Source organism: Gorilla gorilla, chromosome 18, assembly GCF_029281585.2.
Source record: "Gorilla gorilla gorilla isolate KB3781 chromosome 18, NHGRI_mGorGor1-v2.1_pri, whole genome shotgun sequence".
NCBI lineage: Eukaryota > Metazoa > Chordata > Mammalia > Primates > Hominidae > Gorilla > Gorilla gorilla.
Window position 1 is genome coordinate 75,740,183 of NC_073242.2, and position 18,546 is coordinate 75,758,728.

Genomic DNA, 18,546 nt, shown 5'->3' on the forward strand with positions numbered 1-18,546 from the left:
AACCCAGACATAGCCATCTGACCAATCGAAATCTTGTGATAGGTATAGCCGAAACCAATCTCTAAAGCCTCTCTTTTCCTCTAGACTACTTATCATCTGCATTTCAGTCTATTCTTAGACAGACTAAGGAACTAGTTTACAAGAACAGTGACCAGCCCCTCCTTGGCAATATTTAACAAAAGACTAAACAGTCTAGAAATGAAACAGCCAAAATTGTTAGTGACTTACAGTAGAAAACAATAAAGAGCACTGTCCTCAAATAGCTTACACCATTTCAGATATACTGATCTACAGCTACAGTGGACAAAATATATCTAGACACTCTTCTCTTTGCCATCAGCAAAAATCTGCTTGCAAAATGAATTCAATCTCCATGCCAAAAAGAATTAACCACTTCTTCAAGTCATATAAACACTGTTTACATCTCCACCACAGCATGCATCACATTATTATTATAAATGACGGTCATTTTTACATCCTTGGGATCCAACACACTGCTTGATACATAATATGCTCCACAAATGTTCACTGCATAAATGAATACACTGGTTTTAGAATGTTTAGATATTTAACAAAAAAAAGACTGAATAATTAATGGATGAATAAACAAGTTGTGGTATATACATACAATTACAGAATATTATTCAACCATGAAAAGGAATGAAGTATTGCTACATAAACAAACCTAGAAAACATCATGCTAAATGAAAGAAGCTAGACATAAAAAGCCACATATTGTATGATTCCTCTAATATGAAATATTCTGTATAGGAACAGAAAGTAGACTGATGATTACCAGGAGAGAGGCTGAGGGGAATAATCACTTAATGGGCACTGGCTTCCTTTTAGGGGTAGGGAAAATGTTTTGAAACCAAAGGTGGTGATTGTACAGTATTGTGAGCATACTAAATGCCACTTTATAAATTGTTCACTTTAAAATGGTTAATTTTGTTATGTCATTTCACTTTTATTTTTTAAAACAATGACTAAAGACAAAATGCCTCTCACACAATGAGTTGAAGAGGTGGAAGGCAAGGACTTACACATCAACCTGCAAGTAAAATCTGGTCTGTTTCATTATCTAAGAAAAGCAAAACAACATTTCATTTTGAGATTAACAAAGAAACTTGATAACATAAAACCCACTTCTGAACTAGCATAGCTTATAAAAATTGAAAACTTTCTCTTGTTCTAACTTGGAAAGAGAAAAATATTAATTGAATAATGAACAACACCATGCATCTCCCTTTTTTTCCCCATGAAAAACTCTAGTAAACTGAGCTCTGCTGCAAGCACTCTTCCTCAGAAGCACAAACAAATTTCAAAGAAGAAGTTAGGTATCTTTTAAATTTCACTTAAAGGGAACATGAATTTATCCCAGTGGAGCTATTACCATAAAATGCTGGTTTCAGAGGCAAGGATGACACCAGCATTTAAAGATTCTGACTTAATGAAATTTACTATTCATCATGGGCTAGTCTTCTCTGAACTTTAGTGAAACCAGGCCATCATTTGGAATTTTTTGGCTCCTTACCTCTGGATGCAATAGATTTAATAATAATTTGAATCAATGGATTTCATTAAGTTCAATTGATCCATTTAGAGATAAACAGTGATAAATCTGAATTTTTTTTATTTTTCTTTATGATACATCTGGATATTTTTAATTAAAAATGACTTCCTGTTGTGGTAAAATGTACCTAAAATTTACCATTTTAACCACATTTAAATGTACAGTTCAGTGGCATTAAGTACATTCACATTAATACAATTACCACCATCTATCTCTAAAACTTTTTATCTTTACAAATGCAAATAGAAACTGTAGCCATTAAACTCCCATTCTGAACCCCCAGGCAATTCTACCTTCTTTTCTCTGAGTTTGACTACTCTATATACTTCATTTAAGTGAAATCATACAATATTTTTACTTTTATGTCTCGCTTATTTCACTGACCACAATATCTTCAATGTTCATCCATGTTGCAGTATGTGTCAGAATTTCCCTCCTTTTAAAAACGAAGTATTTCATTATATATCTATGTATATACACACACGCTACATTTTGTTTATCCATGGACATATGGGTTGTTTCCACCTTTTGGCTGTTGTGTATGATAATTTTTATTATATAGCAAATGAAACTGTGGCTACAAAGAGGATACAATCAGTTCCAAAAACATTTGTATAGAATGACTAGAAAGATTTAGAGATGTATAAACAAAAGAATGCAATTTTAGGAAAATTCTTCTATTTTGTCTCAACTCAGCTTAAAATAGAAATGTAAATATAAAATGTTGAAGATTACAGAATATGATTTATTACAAAGTAAGCTACAAGCGAAGACATAAAGCTATAGTAAAGCAATCTATTTTTATATATTACTCATAAAACAGTGTAGTTATGCTAGCAACAGCTATTATAAGGGCTATTCTTGATGCCTTACTATGAAGTGTCACATACAGCCTTAACAGTTATAATATGAGCACGCTATCATTAAACACAAGCCAATTAACCAATGGTTCCTCAATCATGAAAGTGGTTTTCCATTTGTAAATGACCGTACTTCACAGCTACATGAATCAGAAGAAAATGGAAACCCTACAGAATGGGAATCAAATTAACATTTGTGATTAGGCCCATTTTAGCTTGAGACCCACAAACAGCCCTCTCAAGTCTACAGTTCTAATGTGCAGAGCAAAGCAAAGATCATGAACTGATCACTTGGAAAACTACTCTCCACTCAAACAATGTGCTTTTCTTTCCTCTTCTATGAAACAGAGATGAGAGTACACCACTGTTATGAAGAACAAATGAAACCAAAGCTCAAAACGTGCCTACTACTTAGCAAAAAGCACTTAATAAGTGCTATAATTATTATTCAGTTTAGATACAAATAATTATCTCCACTTATATTAGAAACCTATTATGGTTCAACCTCCCTGCTCATATGCTGTAGATGTAATCTGACAGTACAATGTAAACCAAATGTAACACTCATTTCTTCAAACAAAGGTACAGAATATCACGTTAATGAAAGAACTATTTTAAAAATGATGACATGGCATACATTGACAACTGAAGTAGAGAGAAATAAGGATGATGAGGGCATGACAACTTCAAAATATAATTTGAACACCAAACGGCTCTAACTTCATTTCCAATACATATCCCCAAGAATCCTCTGATGGAGCACACTGAACGTTTTGGCTTCATCTTTTAGCAATACCTTTTCTTTCCACCTGGAGAATTTCTTTCCACCCTCTTTATAGTCTCAGTTCACGTTACTTCCTGTAGTCCTTCCCAAAATCCCCAGGCAAAACTATCCCTCCATGACCCCAAAGCACTGAGTTGACAATGTTAGTAAAGCAATCCACACACTGTATTACAGTTAAGTTCTACAAGCGTGTCTCCCCCAGTAGCCTCTTAAGTTCGACATTGGTACCCAGGGCCACAGTCCGTGACACTGAAGGCACACAAGATGTTTGATGAATTGAAGTGGATTCTGGAATTTTAGGGCTGGGAAGGGCCAAAGGGGCCGCCAACACTTGCTTTCGGATGCAAAAGTGCGACACCAAGAAGACTAAGCGAGCTGCCTAAATTATAGACAGTGACTGTGAAAGAACGAATACTCAAGTTTCCTTTCCCAATAAAATTCATGAGGACAAGACTGTGTGTCTGGCTGATTGCTCCCAACTGGTTCACCCAACAAAGAATCGGAGTGTGTAATACATCCTCAATTAAGTGTTTTCCATTACAAAACAATATAAATGTCAATCCATAAACGCTGGAAACACACGAATCCTAAAGTTAAATTTTGCGCCGGTCTTGTATCAATTCCCAATTATAAAAATCCTGAGAAACAGGCAAAATCACCTTGTACGGCAACATGTTATATGAAAATAGTATTTGTAAAACACTTAATCCTTTCTGGCATTAAGACATTTAAAGTGAAATCTGTTTCCAGGCTTACAGATTTACAGAAGCCTATCTACACAGAGTGAGTAAGGTAATTAAAGCGGACATACAGTATATACTCAAAAAATTTATTTACACAGTGCAGACTATGTTAAACGCTAATAAAATGCAAGTGACAACTTGCCTTTGTGGGAACCAGACACAAAGATTCACATTTTGAGGAAGTTCAAGTTTACCGGCCAACAGCCACACCACGATTTGCTGCCGTCATAGACGGGCCCTAAGGAGAAGTACTGCTTCCAGCAAGTCAAATACTTGGATTTCATCAATGGCGAGACAAAAGAGGCAAGGTGCGCCCAATGCACAAATGCTAAAGTAAACAATCAGTCTCCTTTGCGACCGTCAGGATTAGAAGACAGCCTGAGTCCTTCCAGGAAATTCATGTAAGCAGGTCCCCAGAACTCGCTGACAAACACTGCAGCCGAAGGCGTGTATGAGGCCAAGAAAGGCCAAGGAACCACTGCGACCCCTCCAGGAGGGCGTGGGGACGGCCGAGCACAACTAGGCACAAAGGTAGAAACGCAACATCTGGGCGGGTCCCGGCGCCACCTCCGAGTCTCAGGGCCTCCACGCGCCCCGGGGGCCAGACGCTCAGACCTAGGACTACCGGTCCCCTCGTGGTAGGCAGGTGACCGATTCCACTTAAAGGAGGCCGCAGGCCTTCATGGACCCCAAAGCCTACATGCCAAGTCAACCCCACAGAGAGGCCGCCCCGTCTCTCAGCAACGGCCGCAGCCAAGAGCCGCCGCCCACCCCGGCCCGGATCAGCCTGCCTGCGGCCTTCCTCCTGCTGTCCCTTATCCCGCAGGCCAAATCGGGCTGGTCTTAATCCCGAACGGTCTGTGGGGCCCCTTCTCCACTCGCTGGAGTGCGGGGCGGTGGGAGAGAGCAGGGGCCACAAGGAGGGTCGACCCAGGTGCCACTGCCCCCTCAGCACTCACCATGGCGACTCCCTAGAGCCTGCAGCAAGCAGCACCCGCCCCGCGCGTAGCCTCCCGCGGTCATGTGACGCTGCGGCCCCCTCCAAGCCCCGCCCTCTCTAGCCCCGCCCCCGGGCCCTACAGGCTGCTCATTGATTGGCCTACTTCTAGGAACCCGAGTCTCGCGTGCTTATTGGCCCTGCCACTTAACGCTAGATGGACGGACCTGAGCGCCAGCCAATCTCACCACAGCGTGCGAGAGTGGGCGGAGCAGTGCAGGGCAGTGGGGATCGCCCGGCGGCAGGCAGGAGACAACAGAAGGGAAAGGCAGTGTGTGATGAGTTTGTCAAGAAGGAATGGAAGGAGGGGGAGCCGACAAGTCCACGTTCACCGCATCTGCGTTGGCCATTGCGCTATTGATGCGCATGCGCAAAAGTAAGACCCTGATTGGTTTGTGGGACGGTCTCAACGTCCTGTCCTAACCAATCCAGATGCGCCGGGGGTGGGGCCTGGCTCTCACTGGCCGGTGCAGCCTTTGCGCGCGGGTTTCGTTGACCCGCGGCGTTCACGGGAGTTGTTCGCTTTAGTGCCGGCGCCATGGGGTCGAAGCTGATCGGGCGCCTAGCCCCGCGCCTGGGCCTCGCCGAGCCCGACATGCTGAGGTGAGTTCGGCCGCGCAAGACCAGGGCTGGGCTTCCGCCTCGCGGCCCTGGGCCCTCAGGTGAGGCCCGCGCCCTTCCCAGGCGACGGGCGGCGGGGGAGTGACGGGGAGCGCTGGGGCCGGGCAGGGTTTAGGGCCTACTTCAAGAAAAACTCGGCCGTGAGCTTGAATGAGATGGCAAGAAGGGCGATAGCAAACGGCGATGGCACACGTCCCAGGGAACAGCCAGCCCTGTCCGTGGGTGGCACACGGTGGTAGAAAAATGAGCCAGGGAGAACTTTCCGTTCATTCCGCCAACGCCTACTGCAGTCGGGTTTATAGCGGCGAACCCGACAACGAGGCGCAGACCCCGCTGTCTGTAAGGGCGAGGACTGTGTAGACCTTAACCGGGCAATGCGCCAGAGCCACTGGGCTTCAGGTGGAGCGCGGCCAGCCACTGGGCTTGGGGTGGAGCGCGGCCTAGCGGCTGCCTTTAACACAAAGAAACAAACAAAACTCGGAAAAGCAGGCGCCGTTCCCGCTGAGGCCGGATTGATGGCAGATGCTAGGCGAGGAAAGATATGGCAAGAGCAGCCCAGGCAGGGGCGACAGCTCCTGTAAAAGCCTTGAGATGGGAAGCGGGATCCGGGGTTCGAAATAAAGTCATTGTAGCTAAAACGTGGAGCAGTCAGGCGAGGGAAGGCAAGGAAAACAGCACTTAAAAGATTTGAAGACAAACCTGCAGGACTCGGTAGTCATTTAGAACAGTGGTTCTCAAAATGTGGTTCCTGGACCAGCAACAGCCATATCATCTTGTCACTTGTTAGAAGTACAAATTCTTGGGTCCCACCTCAAGCCTGCTGATCAGTAACTCGGCCTGGGACCCAATAATTTGCAAGTCCCCAAGGTGATTTTCTCCTACAATCAAGTTTAAGAACTACTGATTTAAAGGAAATAGGAGGAAAGGAGGAACCCTGGTCTAACCTGCCTGTCTCTGATAGTTCATGCTTGTTCCAGTAATGGAAGGAGGAAAGAAGGGTAATTTTTTTGTCAAAATTTAACTTCCTTTTGCCTGAAAGCATTTGAGCACAGTGATGTTTGGAGTCAGTGCTGGTTCTGTCTTCCTCTCACCAGAGGATATGACCTTCATTCCCAGCCCCAGATAAACGAGCCACAGGAGTTAGGCTTAGTGTGAAGCTAACCAGGCTGTATTCATTGTTTACCAACGTGTTGAGCAAACTTCTGAATAAGTTGTAGCGAACACACTGCCCTTTTAACCAGGAAAGCAGAGGAGTACTTGCGCCTGTCCCGGGTGAAGTGTGTCGGCCTCTCCGCACGCACCACGGAGACCAGCAGTGCAGTCATGTGCCTGGACCTTGCAGCTTCCTGGATGAAGTGCCCCTTGGACAGGGTAAGTAGGTCCCACCGAATGTCTGAATAATCCAGTGCAACATTGAAGCTCTTTTAACTTTTGGTTGAACTAAACCCTAGTAAAAACTCTTGTTTTAGAATTGTCCTGGGTATTCTTGTGTGTTATTCTGGAAATACTGTAGAATCATTTTGCATTGGAAAATATTTTTTTGCCATGTTTTCTTTACTCTTCACTGTTTTCCCTGACCACTTCTTTCTCGGCTAGAGGCCATCTTCCACATTGCTGCTAGCATTACCCTCCTTTTAAAGCACGTATTTCCAAACCCCTATGCTTTTCTTCCAATGTCACAGTGTTTGAGAGAACAAGCTTTGGGGTCAGTCAGGAGGAGTTGCATGTTGAGATCAAATCTCCACACTAGCTACCTCTGTTAGCCTCCAGTGTCCTCATCCATAAAGTGAAGATAAAATATCCAATTTCGCTGGATTATTATGAGGATTAAATGTACATAACACCATTAACACAGCACCTGTGTCATAACGATACATTCATTAAATGGTAATATTAAAAACAAAGCTTTGTTGATGACCATCAAACTCTCCAGCCTCCCTTGAATCCTGGCCTCAAGCTGCAGTATTCACTTAACAGACTCTGCACGTCAATGATTTGTGGCTTTGAAAATGCAATACCTTGTTTTTTTCCTGCAATGCTCTTCTGGCAAACTCCTATTTGTCTTATATGACCTTGCCTTATTGTTACATTGAAACTTTCCTTAAGTCTCCCAGACAGAGCTGGTTTCCCACAGTGGATCCTCCTGTTTCTTTTCCTAGTTTCGTTTTCCTCTTTCTCTCCTGCACACACACACACTCACTCTCTCTCTCTCTCTCTCTCTCTCACCACCCCACCCCCTACTCCACTCCCGCTACTTCTCTCCTTCCTTTTCCCAGTAAATTACACGTTAGCACCTTTGTATAAACACAAGTAACCATCTATGTGTTTCCTGTGGTTTTTTTACTGCCTATTTTGACTATATTAATATTGTGTTATAATTTTAAATCATCTGTGCATATGCATGACTGCCTGCCTTTGCATAATTTGAACTCTTTGAAAGCAGTACTTCCTCAGCCTGACATGATTACCAGTTTTTTGACTAAATGAAGCTAAACCTTTAGGTAGAGTGACTTGCCACAAAATTAATTTTGAAAAGTTATACTGCTTATTAAACAAGTGTTTAAGGGTACTAATATATAGAACTTAAGGTTTTTATGATTTGTGTATGTGTTTTTCCTTTCACAGGCTTATTTAATTAAACTTTCTGGTTTGAATAAGGAGACATATCAGAGCTGTCTTAAATCTTTTGAGTGTTTACTGGGCCTGAATTCAAATATTGGAATAAGAGACCTAGCTGTACAGTTTGGCTGTACAGAAGCAGTGAACATGGCTTCAAAGATACTAAAAAGGTATGGGGCATAAAGAACCTTAATTGAAAATGTATACCAATAGGCCAGGCGTGGTGGCTCACGCCTGTAATCCCAGCACTTTGGGAGGCCAAGTTGGGTGGATCATGTGGTCAGGAGTTCAAGACCAGCCTGGCCAACATGGTGAAACCCCATTTCTACTAAAAATACAAAAATTAGCTGGGCGTGGTGTCGTGCACCTGTAATCCCAGCTACTCGGGAGGCTGTGGCAGGAGAATTGCTTGAACCCAGGAGGTGGAGGTTGCAGTAAGCCGAGATTGCACCACTGCACTCCAGCCTGGATGACAGAGCAAGACTCCGTCTTGGGGCGGGGTGGCAGTCGGAGGCGGGGACCAGAAAATTTATACTGATAGATACAAATTATCCATTGTCCTATTCTGGTTAATTTTCAGTCTTAAAAAAAATGACTCATGTTAAGTGACAGCACACATATCCATTTTAAAAGCTTGTAAGTTCTGGTTGATACTTTCAGTCTCTTTTCAAATAATATTTTCTAACAGATAATTCTGCAATAACTTCTCCTTTAGCTATGAGTCCAGTCTTCCCCAGACACAGCAAGTGGATCTTGACTTATCCAGGCCACTTTTCACTTCTGCTGCACTGCTTTCAGCATGCAAGTAGGTATTTCATTAAACATTCAGAAAAGTTACCAATTTACAAGTGGGTTTTTCATCCCCAAGGAATACTTCTAACTTAGTTGATATCAATTCAGAGCATATTTTCCCCTAGAAATAATATTAGGAATATTGGCCAAGAGACTATATTCCCAGTTTATCCCATAATGTAGCTAACAACTTGGAACTAGTGTTGCCAGAATTCCACTAGCCAAATAGCAGCTATATACATATGCTGGGAATTCTGATTTCAGTCTGCCTTTTGTAAGAGATGATATCTGTCATTAAAACAGTCTTCACATGTGATTTTCTGCTCATATTTTTTAAAAAGTACTGGTTGGGCCAGGCGTGGTGGCTCCCGCCTGTAATCCCAACACTGGGAGGCAGAGGCAGGAGGACTGCTTGAGGCAAGGAGTTCAAGACTAGCCTAGACAGCATAATAAGACCCCAATCTCTTAAGAAAAAAAAAAAAAATTAGCTGGGTGTCAGCGCATGCCTCCAGTCCTGGCTTCTCAGCTACTCGGGAGGCTGAAGCTGAAGGCTCACTGGAGCCTAGGAGTTCTTGGTTATAGTGAGCTATGGTCACGCTACTACACTGCAGCCTAGGCAACACAGCAACACTGTCTCTTAAAAAAAAAAAACAAAACAAAACACTGGCTACAACTGTTCTTCAAGGAATTTATAACATTTTAGTGATAAATTCTCACATCTGAATCTTACAATTGTGGGTTATCTATGTGTATGCTGAAATGTTACCTTGGAAATATTAGTAATTGTTGATAATCTTTGTCTAAAGTTATCTTATTTTTATCTTGCCAGAAAACTCCTTAGAAAACAAAATGTAGTTGGCCCTTAAAGAATGGATTTCTCACTACCTACCCACTAATTTTGGTATGCTTGGGGCTCTATTAGGTACATACCTAGGAGTATTAATTGGCATTTATGGAAAACATCTCTTCAACAAAAGTATGTGCATATACGGAGGGAGTGCAGCTGATATTGTAGAAAACAGTGAGAATAGTCATCCCTACTTTTGAAACAATATTACACTGAGTAAGAAAAGGTCTTGACAGGTCTATTCTGAAGAAAAAGCTTATTTTGTGTTTGTAATTAGTGGTTGCTGTGGAGTCTTATTAGGAAAGTTTATTTTCAGGGTGGGGTGGGGTTGTTACATTCCTGTAATATAAATATCCTGTGAGTTAAAATGAGTGGAACATAAAAAAGTCCTATGATTGTCATTCATTAAATTAATCTGAGATTTACTAAAGAGTTCTAAAAGTCATGAAGCACTACAGCAAATGTCTTTTATGTGCCCCTTTTGTTATAAAACAGATCCCATGTGCATTTTAACTCTCAGTCCAATAAACAACTAAACAGCTTAGCATAGATAATAACATGTTTGGAATGAAGGAAAAAACTAGACAGAGGCTCTTGAAGCATGGTCAAAAAGAAAATAAGTTGATTATCTGGTTGCCCAGAGAAGAAAACTGTACAGGTCTTGAGAAAAGCAACTTATGAAATTGTTTTGTAGGATTCTAAAGCTGAAAGTGGATAAAAACAAAATGGTAGCCACATCCGGTGTAAAAAAAGCTATATTTGATCGACTGTGTAAACAACTAGAGAAGATTGGACAGCAGGTCGACAGTAAGTATTCTGTAGTTCAAGAATGCATCATTTGAAAATGTAGTACTTTTGCTTGTAAAAGTCAAATATTTTCAAATATGTAAACTGGCTGCTTCCTAAATTCCGTATTACATGTGGACCAGGTATGTTTTTATTGATGTTTCTAACCTATGATTCCATGAATCTATGCCTGGAAAATGATTCTCAAGTCTGACAAGAGGCCCAAAAGAGAGGTCTAAGATCATTTCTCTTCTCATATTTGATCAGTTAAGATGTCTAATTTTATTTGTGATCCAAAACATGCCCAAATACTGAAATTGAGAACAGGAGAAAAATTAACCTTGATAACACTTCTTAAAGGAGAACCTGGAGATGTAGCTACTCCACCACGGAAGAGAAAGAAGATAGTGGCTGAAGCCCCAGCAAAGGGTAAGTTTTACTAACACGGTACTGACGTTGACATTTTATGCAGTGAACAGCCCAGTGCTGCTCTAGCAGCTTGCCTGACAGGAGTCCAGTTTTAAGTAAATTCTGACTGTGAATCATTTGATAAGACCAGTTTTCCAAGCAATCAGTAATGGAAGTAACATCGTTATTGGGTAATTAAGAATATGGCTGGTCTGGCACAGTGGCTTATTCCTGTAATCCCAGCACTTTGGGAGGCTGAGGCGGGAGGATTGCTTGAGCCCATGAGTGCGAGACCAGCCTGGGCAGCTACAGCTAGGTATTTGTCTTAAACCTGGGCATGGTCTGATGGGAAGTCCCTAGTTGTATAACAAGTCAGCTGGTTGGCTGTTTGTGATTGGCTGGGGATTATTTTTGTCTTTCGGAGGTTCTTTTCCCCCGACAAAGAAATGTTTCCAAGTTAAGTTCCAGTTTGCTTATAAGAGCTTTAGCTACAAAGACAATCTCAGGCAAATGGCTGCATTATTGTTTTAATACCACCTACTGGCTATGTGATTTTTTGGTTTTTTTGTTTGTTTGTTTGTTTGATTTTTGTTTTCTGGTTTCTCTTTTTCTGAGACATGGCCTGGTTCTGTCACCCATGCTAGAGTGCAGTGGCACGGTCTCGGCTCACTGCAGCCTCCGCCTCCTGAGCTCAAACCATCCTCCCACCTCAGCCTCCCGAGTAGCTGGGACTACAGGCATGTGCTACCACACCTGGCTAATTTTTGTATTTTTGATAGAGATGGGACCTCACTATGTTACCCAGGCTGGTCTTGAACTCCTGGGCTCAAGTGACCCGCCCCCTTCACCTCCCAAAGTGCTGGGATTACAGGCATGAGCCACTATGCCCAACCACTGGCTATGGGATTCTAAGAAAGTATAATTTCTGTGAGCCTCAATTTCCTGACCTATAAAATGTGATTAATATTATCACCTATTACGGAGTGTAGTAGGGGTTAAATGAAATAATGCTATTTAAAGTACTTGGTTCAGTGCCTATCAAGCACCAGTTAAGTGCTTGATAGACGTTAGCTATTATTAGATGTCTTGGAATGCTTGGAGTGTAAGGGAGGGAAAAAAGTGATAGCTAAGCTAGGTGTGATAGTGTGAGCCTATAGTCCCAGCCACGGTCCCAGCTACTCAAGAGGTGGAGGTGGGAGGATCATTTGAACCTAGGAATTTGAGTGCAGCCTGAGCAACATTATAAGACCCCATCTCAAAAAAAAGTGATAACTGCTGTTTCTCCATGTCATTTCAGTATCTTTTCTATTTTAGACAATTTAAACAAGTTTACCTTTTTTTAAATTTCATTTCTAAGCTAAGAATTTTGAAATTGCTTTTGATAATTTTCTGTCAGAAATGGAGAAGGTAGAGGAGATGCCACATAAACCACAGAAAGATGAAGATCTGACACAGGATTATGAAGAATGGAAAAGAAAAATTTTGGAAAATGCTGCCAGTGCTCAAAAGGCTACAGCAGAATGATTTCAGCTTCCAGACTGGTATACATTCCAAACTGATAGTACATTGCCATCTCCAGGAAGACTTGACGGCTTTGGGATTTTGTTTAAACTTTTATAATAAGGATCCTAAGACTGTTGCCTTTAAATAGCAAAGCAGCCTACCTGGAGGCTAAGTCTGGGCAGTGGGCTGGCCCCTGGTGTGAGCATTAGACCAGCCACAGTGCCTGATTGGTATAGCCTTATGTGCTCTCCTACAAAATGGAATTGGAGGCTGGGCGCAGTGGCTCACGCCTGTAATCCCAGCACTTTGGGAGGCCGAGGTGGGTGGATCACCTGAGGTCAGGAGCTCGAGACCAGCCTGGCCAACATGGTGAAACCCCATCTCTACTAAAAATACAAAAATTAGCCAGGTGTGGTGGTGCATGCCTGTAATCCCAGCTCCTCAGTAGGCTGAGACAGGAGCATCACTTGAACGTGGGAGGCAGAGGTTGCAGTGAGCCGAGATTGCACCACCACACTCCAGCCTGGGTGACAGAGCGAGACTTATCTCATAAATAAATAGATAGATACTCCAGCCTGGGTGACAGAGCAAGACTTATCTCATAGATAGATAGATAGATAGATAGATAGATAGATAGATAGATAGATAGATAGATAGATAGATAGATGGAATTGGAGCCATTTTGCTTTAAGTGAATGGCAGTCCCTTGTCTTATTCAGAATATAAAATTCAGTCTGAATGGCATCTTACAGATTTTACTTCAGTTTTTGTGTACGGTATTTTTTATTTGACTAAATCAATATATTGTACAGCCTAAGTTAATAAATGTTATTTATATATGCATTCAAGTTGTACTTGTCATCAGTTTGGGGGAATCCTTCTTATGCTAAAAGTTATGTCTTCTCTAACAGGAAAAAGCCCAGGTTTCTGTCCACTGAGCCACACTGCCCACCAGACCACAAACTCAAATCAGACTTTAAAACCCTGCTCAGCCACTTATCACCTGTGAAACCTTTAGCAAATTAATTAACTTTTTTATGCCTCATCTATAAAGTAGGAGTAGAAATGGTACCACCTCGTAGATAATATGGAGGAGTTTCTGAGCCAATACATATAAAGCATTTAGGACAGTACCTGCTATGAGTAAGTATTTAGAAAATATTAGAAGAGAGAAAGAATCTCACATACGGGGTCTCATAATGAATTAAACATTACCACCTTTTTATAAAATCAAGCTTTTTTTTAATATCTACATATTGAAAAGTGTAAACTTAGTAAATACTACTTATTTTAAGACTATGGAAAAGGACCTTTTCATGGATGGTAAGAAGTTGCTAAAGGCATCATGCCAGACATGATTTTAACTAAAATTAAGAATATATGATATAATTAAATATTTCCATGATAAAGGGATTGCATCCAAATGTTTAAAATCTACTTAGAATGACATCAGTAATAATAATGGTTGCCTTTTATCTGCTACAGGTAATGAATAATACCTGCTACATAGATCTAGAATGACTAAAGGTGATGTCTCTTTTTTCCGCCTACCTTTTTAGTTTTAGAACTTTAGCAGACTAAGGCTGAGACTAAGGCTAAAGAAATACCACAATCAAATGGTCCCAACATAAGCATGTCTGGCAAGGCCTGTGGTATTGGGGAATGAACATGAGCTTTGGAGCCACACACTTGGGTTTAAATTCTGGCTCTGCCACTTCCCTAACAAAAGCCCAAAATCTTACTGAGCCTAAGTTTTCCTATTTATAAAATAGAAAAGATGGGCACAGTGGTGTGCACCTACAGTCACAGCTATTCAGGAGCCAAGGCAGGAGGATCACTTGAGCCAAAGAGTTTAAGTCTGTAGTATGCTATGATCACACCTGTGAATAGCCATTGTACTCCAGCCTGGGCAATACAGGGAGACCCCATCTCTTAAAAATAATAATAATAATAACAATAGCTAAAATAGAAATACCTGCCTTGTGCAGATTAAAGGTACTATTGTATTTGTGAAGTGCACGGCATTTAGAAGGCGTTAATTAAATAGCTCTTGTTATGGCTTTGATCCAAAATTGATAAATCTTCCTCATTTATTAAGAAGGTATGTAATTTGAGATCCAGCACAATGGCTCAGGCCTGTAGTCCTAGCACTTTGGGAGGCTGAGGCAGGCAGATTGCCTGAGCTCAGGAGTTCGAGACCAGCCTGGGCAATATGGCAAAACCCTGTCTCTACTAAAAATACAAAAAATTAGCCAGGCATGATGGCAGGCGCCTGTAGTCCTAGCTACGCAGGAGGCTGAGGCACGAGAATTGCTGGAACCCAGAAGGTGGAGGTTGCCGTGAGCCGAGATCATGCCACAGCACTCCAGCCTGGGTGACAGACGAGACTATCTCAAAAAAATAGAAGCTATGTATTTGTTATTTGGTGCCAAGATATAGATTTCTAGCTTTGAGTCAAAAGCAATGTACTTATCACCCTGTAAAGTTAAGCACATTCACCTACTTTAAAATTGTAGTAAAATATATGTAACAAAATATGCTATCTTAATCTTTTTAAAGTGTTTATGGTTAAGTATTATGTAGTCACTTTGTTTTGCAACCAATCTCCAGAATTTTTTCATCTTGCAAAACTGACTTAACCATTAAACAACTCCATTCCTCCCCACATCCCCTGACAACCACCATTGTACTCACTCTCTGAATTTGACTAAGGATTCATATAAGTGGAATCACAGTATTTGTGACTGGCTTTTTTCACTTAGTATAATGTTCTCAAGATTATCCATGTTGTAACGTGTCAGAAGTTACTTTTTAAAGCTGAATATTCAGTTGTATATACCACATTTTGTTTATTCATCCATCAGTGTGACACGGGTTGAGTAATGCTGCTATGAACATGTGTGTACAAATACCTCTTGAGGACCCTGCTTTCAATTCTTTTGGGTATACACCCAGAAATGGGATTGCTAGATCATATGGTAATTCTATTGATTGACTGATTGAGATGGAGTCTCACTCTGTCGCCCAGGCTGGAGTGCAGTGGTGCGATAGCCCACTGCAAACTCTGCCTCCCAGGTTCAAGCAATTCTCCTGCCTCAGCCTCCCAAGTAGATGGGATTACAGGTGCCCACCACCACGCCTGGCTAATTTTTGTAGTTTACTTAGTAGAGACAGGGTTTTGCCATGTTGGCCAGGCTGGTCTCGAACTCACCTCATGTAATCCACCCTCCTCAACCTTCCAAAGTGTTGGGATTACAGGCGTGAGCCACCACACCCAGCCTCTACTTTTAAATTTTTGAGGAACTGCCATAGAGGGTATACCATATTACATTCCACCCACAGTTCATAAGGATTCCAATTTCTCTACATCTTTGCCAACACTAGTTATTTTCTAGTTTTTCTTTTTTTTTTTTTTTTAATAGTAGCCATCCTAATGGGTGTGAGGTGTTATCTCATTGTGGTTTTAATTTGCTTTTCCCTAATGATTAGGGGAAAGATGTTGGGCATCTCTTCATGGACTTGAATAGACATTTTTTAAAGAAAATATACAAACAGCGAATATGCCCCTTTTTGAATCAGGTTGTTTGGTTTTTGTTGTTGAGTTGTAGGAGCTCTTTATATATTCTAGATATTCACCCTTATCAGATATGATAGGTAAATATTTTCTCCCATTCCTTAGGTTGCCTTTTCACTCTGTTGATTATGGCCTTTGATGCACGGAAGCTTTTAATTTTGATATAGTCCAATTTATTTTTACTTCTGTGGTCTGTACTCTTGCTATCATATCCAAGAAATCATTGCCAAATCCAATGTCATGAAGCTTTTCCCTTGTTTTCTTCTAAGAGTTAAATGGTTTAAGCTCTTACATTTAGGTCTTTAATCCATTTTGAGTTAATCAGGCACATTCACTTTTAAATTACCCTGTTAAGATGTGATTCTGATAAATCTAAAATTTCTGAGCCTTGTTTAAATAGCACATGAGAATAAATATAAGTAGTATTGTCTGTTTTTTCTTTATGCCATGAAAGAAAGTAATGGTAATTATTTTGATTATTTGCAATATAATATGTACTTAGTTATTTTTTAAATTAGTTGGGGAGTGGAGGAATTACCTTAAAGCAGTCTTGTCCAAATGCCCTCCTAGGAAGCCTTTCTACAGTTTTCTAACACAATTACAATCCCAGTGATGAATGCTGTGATGGTTAATACTGAGTGTCAACTTGATTGGATTGAAGGATACAAAGTTTGATCCTGGGTGTGTTTGTGAGGGTGCTGCCAAAAGAGATTAACATATGAGTCTGGGCTGGGAAATATCCACCCTTATTCTGGTGGACACAATCTAATCAGCTGCCAGCAAATATAAAGCAGGCAGTAAAATGTGAAAAGGAGACACTGGCCTAGCCTCCCAGCCTACATCTTTGTCCTGTGCTGGATGCTTCCTGCCTTCGAACGTCAGACTTCAGGTTCTTCAGTTTTGGAACTCGGACTCGCTCTCCTTGCTCCTCAGCTTGCAGACAGCCTATTGTGGGACCTCGTGATCATGTAAGTTAATACTTAATAAACTCCCCTTTATATACATATATATACACATATTACATATATATACATATTACATATATACATATTACATATATATTACATATATGCATATTACATATATATATATATATATATATATATATATATCCTGTTCTGTCCATCTAGAGAACCCTGACTAATACAGATGCTTACTAGTTAGTGAATTCGTGTGTTTCAGTACTGTTATTATAAACACTTCTTGGAAGCTCACTTCTTTAACCGTTCTTCATGGTTTATTTAACTGATTAAAAAGTTTTTTTGTCATGAATGATGTTTTCAAATACATACAACAGTAAAGAGGACAGTATAATGAAACCCATACACATCACCTAGACCCAAGTTATTAGATGTTGCCATACTTGCTTAACTATACCTTCCTTTTTCTCTGAAGTCATCTAACCACATTGCCAATATCACACCTCACAAAATTAATAGTAACTATCATCAGATGTGAAATTCATAATCTAAATGTCTCAAAAATATCTTTTTATTGCTTGCTCAAATCAGGGTCAACACAAGGTTCACACTTGACATTGAGTTGTGAATTTTTAATTATAAATGTAATACATGCGGGCCAGGCGCAGTGGCTCACACCTGTAATCCCAGCACTTTGGGAGGCTGAGGTGGGCAGATCACAAGGTCAAGAGATCGAGACCATCCTGGCCAGCATGGTGAAAGCCCATCTCTACTAAAAACACAAAAATTAGCTGGGCGTGGTGGCGCATGCCTGTAGTCCCAGCTACTTGGGAGGCTGAGGCAGGAGAAATCGCTTGAACTCGGGAGGTGGATGTTGCAGTAAGCTGAGATTGCGCCACTGCACTCCAGCCTGGCAACAGAGTGAGACTCCATCTTGGAAAGAAAAAAAAAAAAGGAATACATGCTCATTGTAAAAAAAAAAAAAATTCAAAAGGTTCAGAAAGATAAATGAAAAGTGGAATTCCCCCTCTCTCAATCACCCACTTTTCACACTCCACTGTTAAGTTTCTTGCATATCCTACGGTTTTTTAATGCACATATAAGCATATGTCTCTTCACAAATGGGATGATACCATATATACATTCTATAATTTGTTTTAAGAAAAAATGGCTTTCAGTATATCTAGATCTATCTATAACAGCTGTGAGGTATTCCACTACATGGATGTGGCAAAATTCATTTAACTAAAACCAAACTAATAGGCATGTGTTGGTTGTTTTTACTGGGTCATTAGCAACAGTGCTATAGTAAACATCATTTTGAATAAATCTCTATACAGTTGTTCAAGTACGGAGGGATAAATTTCTAGAAATAAAATTTCTGGATGAAAGAAAGCATGGGCATGACTTTTATTTGGATACATATCCATCAAAAGTGGGAGAATGCCATTTTCCCCACAACCTCACCAATTCTTCACCAATCTGACAGGTGGAAAAAGTGTGCCCCAACTACCTTTTA

The 18,546-nt window shown here is 40.9% G+C and overlaps 2 protein-coding genes across 4 annotated transcripts in view; one reads left to right on the forward strand and one right to left on the reverse strand.

Moving 5' to 3' along the window:
* The window catches only part of VPS35 (VPS35 retromer complex component), a 31,661-nt gene extending 26,621 nt beyond the window's left edge, over positions 1-5,040 (reverse strand). The window contains exon 1 of one of the 2 annotated variants that reach the window (XM_031003032.3): positions 4,920-5,040. In XM_031003032.3, the coding sequence (XP_030858892.1) occupies positions 4,920-4,922 (3 nt within the window). In that variant the 5' untranslated portion in view covers positions 4,923-5,040. Of the gene's footprint in view, positions 1-4,102; positions 4,133-4,919 lie in introns of those variants that run through there. The other variant, XM_063700177.1, reaches the window with a different exon arrangement.
* On the forward strand, positions 4,191-13,376 carry ORC6 (origin recognition complex subunit 6). 2 transcript variants are annotated; one of them, XM_019012354.3, is made up of 8 exons: positions 4,191-4,491; positions 5,070-5,333; positions 6,820-6,949; positions 8,204-8,367; positions 8,913-9,002; positions 10,531-10,643; positions 10,983-11,051; positions 12,427-13,376. In XM_019012354.3, the coding sequence occupies exons 2-8, from the start codon at positions 5,236-5,238 to the stop codon at positions 12,552-12,554; spliced, it is 792 nt and encodes a 263-aa protein (XP_018867899.1). In that variant the 5' UTR covers positions 4,191-4,491; positions 5,070-5,235; the 3' UTR covers positions 12,555-13,376. The 2 variants fall into 2 exon arrangements, with proteins under 2 accessions (XP_018867899.1, XP_055222701.1); XM_055366726.1 differs by lacking the exon at positions 4,191-4,491 and having other exon boundaries at positions 5,070-5,560.
* Positions 13,377-18,546: the final 5,170 nt, after the last annotated feature.

Excerpts from the sequence above, each read along its gene's own strand:
- ORC6 (XM_019012354.3), top strand. The coding sequence starts at position 5,236 with ATGAGTTTGTCAAGAAGGAATGGAAGGAGGGGGAGCCGACAAGTCCAC. Across the intron at positions 5,334-6,819 it reads ATTGATGCGCATGCGCAAAA|GAAAGCAGAGGAGTACTTGC; the intron begins GTAAGACCCTGA and ends CCTTTTAACCAG. Across the intron at positions 6,950-8,203 it reads TGAAGTGCCCCTTGGACAGG|GCTTATTTAATTAAACTTTC; the intron begins GTAAGTAGGTCC and ends TTCCTTTCACAG.